The sequence below is a fragment of the Monoraphidium neglectum genome (genome assembly GCF_000611645.1).
Source record: "Monoraphidium neglectum strain SAG 48.87 unplaced genomic scaffold scaffold04888, whole genome shotgun sequence".
Lineage (NCBI taxonomy): Eukaryota > Viridiplantae > Chlorophyta > Chlorophyceae > Sphaeropleales > Selenastraceae > Monoraphidium > Monoraphidium neglectum.
In genome coordinates, this window is record NW_014008742.1 from 1 (window position 1) to 2,135 (window position 2,135).

Below are 2,135 nucleotides of genomic sequence, written 5' to 3' on the forward strand. Positions count from 1 at the left end.
GGCCGCGCCTGCTGCAGCCGCGGGCGGCGAGCCCGCCGGGCCGCTGCCGCTCGCTGCAGGCGCCGCGCCGCCGGGCGCCGCCGCGCCGCTTGTGCCGCCGGAGACATTGGATGGGCTCCTCACGTCCCTAATCGACGGCCGTATGTGGGCGTCATCCTCAAGGATGACTGCGGGGCGGCCCAGCGCGACGACGCGCTCCAGCAGGCGGTAGTGCGACACGTCAACAGCGACCTTGGGTTTGAAGTCAAGCACAATGCAAGGGGTTTGTTTGCCTTGTATCAATTGTTTTTCACATTTTCATGAATTTTCACATATTCATGAATAAAAGCATTCATTACGAGTATTGATGTCCTGCAACAGGGTTGCTGAACGAAGGTCGTGCAACCAGTGGCGTCTCCATCAGCTGAGGCGCAGTCGCCCGCACAAGGCTGGCGGATAGGGAGCAGCGCAAGCCACCCAGCTGTGCAAGCTGCTGGGCTGCACTTTCCTACCCACCTTGGCCCTGAAATGAGGCTGCCCTCGGCGCCACATCCACAGCCGCACCCCGGCAATGTACCTGCAAGTCAGGGCCGGCAGCGGGAGTCGGGTGAGGGGGTGAGGGGGAGATGCCCAGCACACAGGGCAGCATCGCCCGTGGTCGCACGCTGCAATGCGGGCCACCACGTTGCAAGCAGCCTTTGAGCGCAATCCGCCGCCTACGTGGCCCCTCAGCATCCGGCTACCCTTGCGGGCTCCGACGCCGGCGTCGTAGGGCCTCAGCCCAGGCAATGTGTGCCAGGCCTCACTCTTGTACGTCGTCATCGGGTGTGGACGCGTTGCGGCCGTCCAAAGCGTCTACTAGCTCAACATCGACGCCTGATTGTTGTTGATACAGGAGAGCGGCAAACAGCAAGAATAATCGTGTCATCTCGTCCGCCAGATTACGCCATGGCGTTGGTGAGCAACTGCTTTTGGAGGCCGGTTGGCTGCCAGCCACCTGGGTTGCTGAGGCCGGCTGCTGCGTGGCTGCCGGCGCCTGGGGGCAGTTGCCGCGCACGGCTGTGGTATGGGCCAACCTCGTTGCCCTCAACAGAAGGCGGCAAGAAATGATGGCGCAAACAGAGGCACAGGCGGCCGCGAGTGGCCCCAGAAGCTCAGCGCTGGCCCCGTCAGCAAGCAGCGGGAAGCAGCACGCTTGCAGCGGCTGGCGACACCAGGCGAACCACGCGGCGGCGACGCACCTTCTGCCTGCATGTTGCGGATGACGTTCGCGCGCCGGTCTGTGGCGCTCGCCAGCGAGATCACCCAGATCGGCAGCCGCCCCCTCAGCTGCCGTGCGGTCAGGCCGTCAAACTCCCGTGCCTTTGGCATCGACGCCTTCTGAGCCTCTACCCTGCGCCACTGCGCCTCGACGCCGCAGCAGCCGTGGCGGTGGTCGAGCCGGATGGCGCCCCTGGGCGAGGGCGGGGACGCGGCGCGTTGAGGGCGCGGGCGAGGGCAGTCCGGGGGCCTGTGATCGGTCTGTTGCTGGCAGGAGCGCCAAAATGCACCGAGCCTTGGACGTGGCCGAGGGAGGGGTGAGCATGCCGACGGGATCCAAGAGCCTCGTCAGCTGTTGCGGCTGCATCAGGCGCTGACAGTCATCAACACTACGCGTCGGCCTGCGACGCACCGCCACGTCAGCGTCTCCACATCCAGGGCCAAGCGCGCCACCACCAGCAAAAACGCCGCGCCGATGACGCCCACCGCGCCTCGGCGCAGCATTGGATGGCAGTGCCATCGGCTCCGGATGCGCTTCAGCATGGTTGCGGCTGCGGCGGCCGGGCGCATGGTGCGCTCACGCGCGGCTGGTCAGCAGGTCGCACAGCGACGCTCACACCTGCACCACACTGCAGTAAGCCTCCGTGGCAGCCCGAGACTGATCAGATTGTGTAATCGTAAGCTTGTACAAGGTAACATATAGTGTGGGTTATCTGGCTTGGCAGCAAGGGTCACACGTCGCTCGCGGAGCACGCCCTTGGCCTTCGAAACAGGCAATACATTCGATTCAACAAGTAACAGCCTGCTTGCCGACCACAGGTTTCGAACGAGGAGCTGCTGGCACTACAAGAGGGCACACTGTGGTCGATGCCGCGGGCCCCCTGAGGGGCAGCTGC

At 64.7% G+C, this 2,135-nt stretch overlaps 1 protein-coding gene across 1 annotated transcript; it reads right to left on the reverse strand.

Moving 5' to 3' along the window:
• Positions 1–781: 781 nt before the first annotated feature.
• MNEG_14936 (hypothetical protein) lies at positions 782–1,782 on the reverse strand (the record flags this gene model as incomplete). The annotated part of the gene is made up of 3 exons (XM_014036593.1): positions 782–855; positions 1,221–1,432; positions 1,652–1,782. The coding sequence occupies 3 exons, from the start codon at positions 1,780–1,782 to the stop codon at positions 782–784; spliced, it is 417 nt and encodes a 138-aa protein (XP_013892047.1).
• Positions 1,783–2,135: the final 353 nt, after the last annotated feature.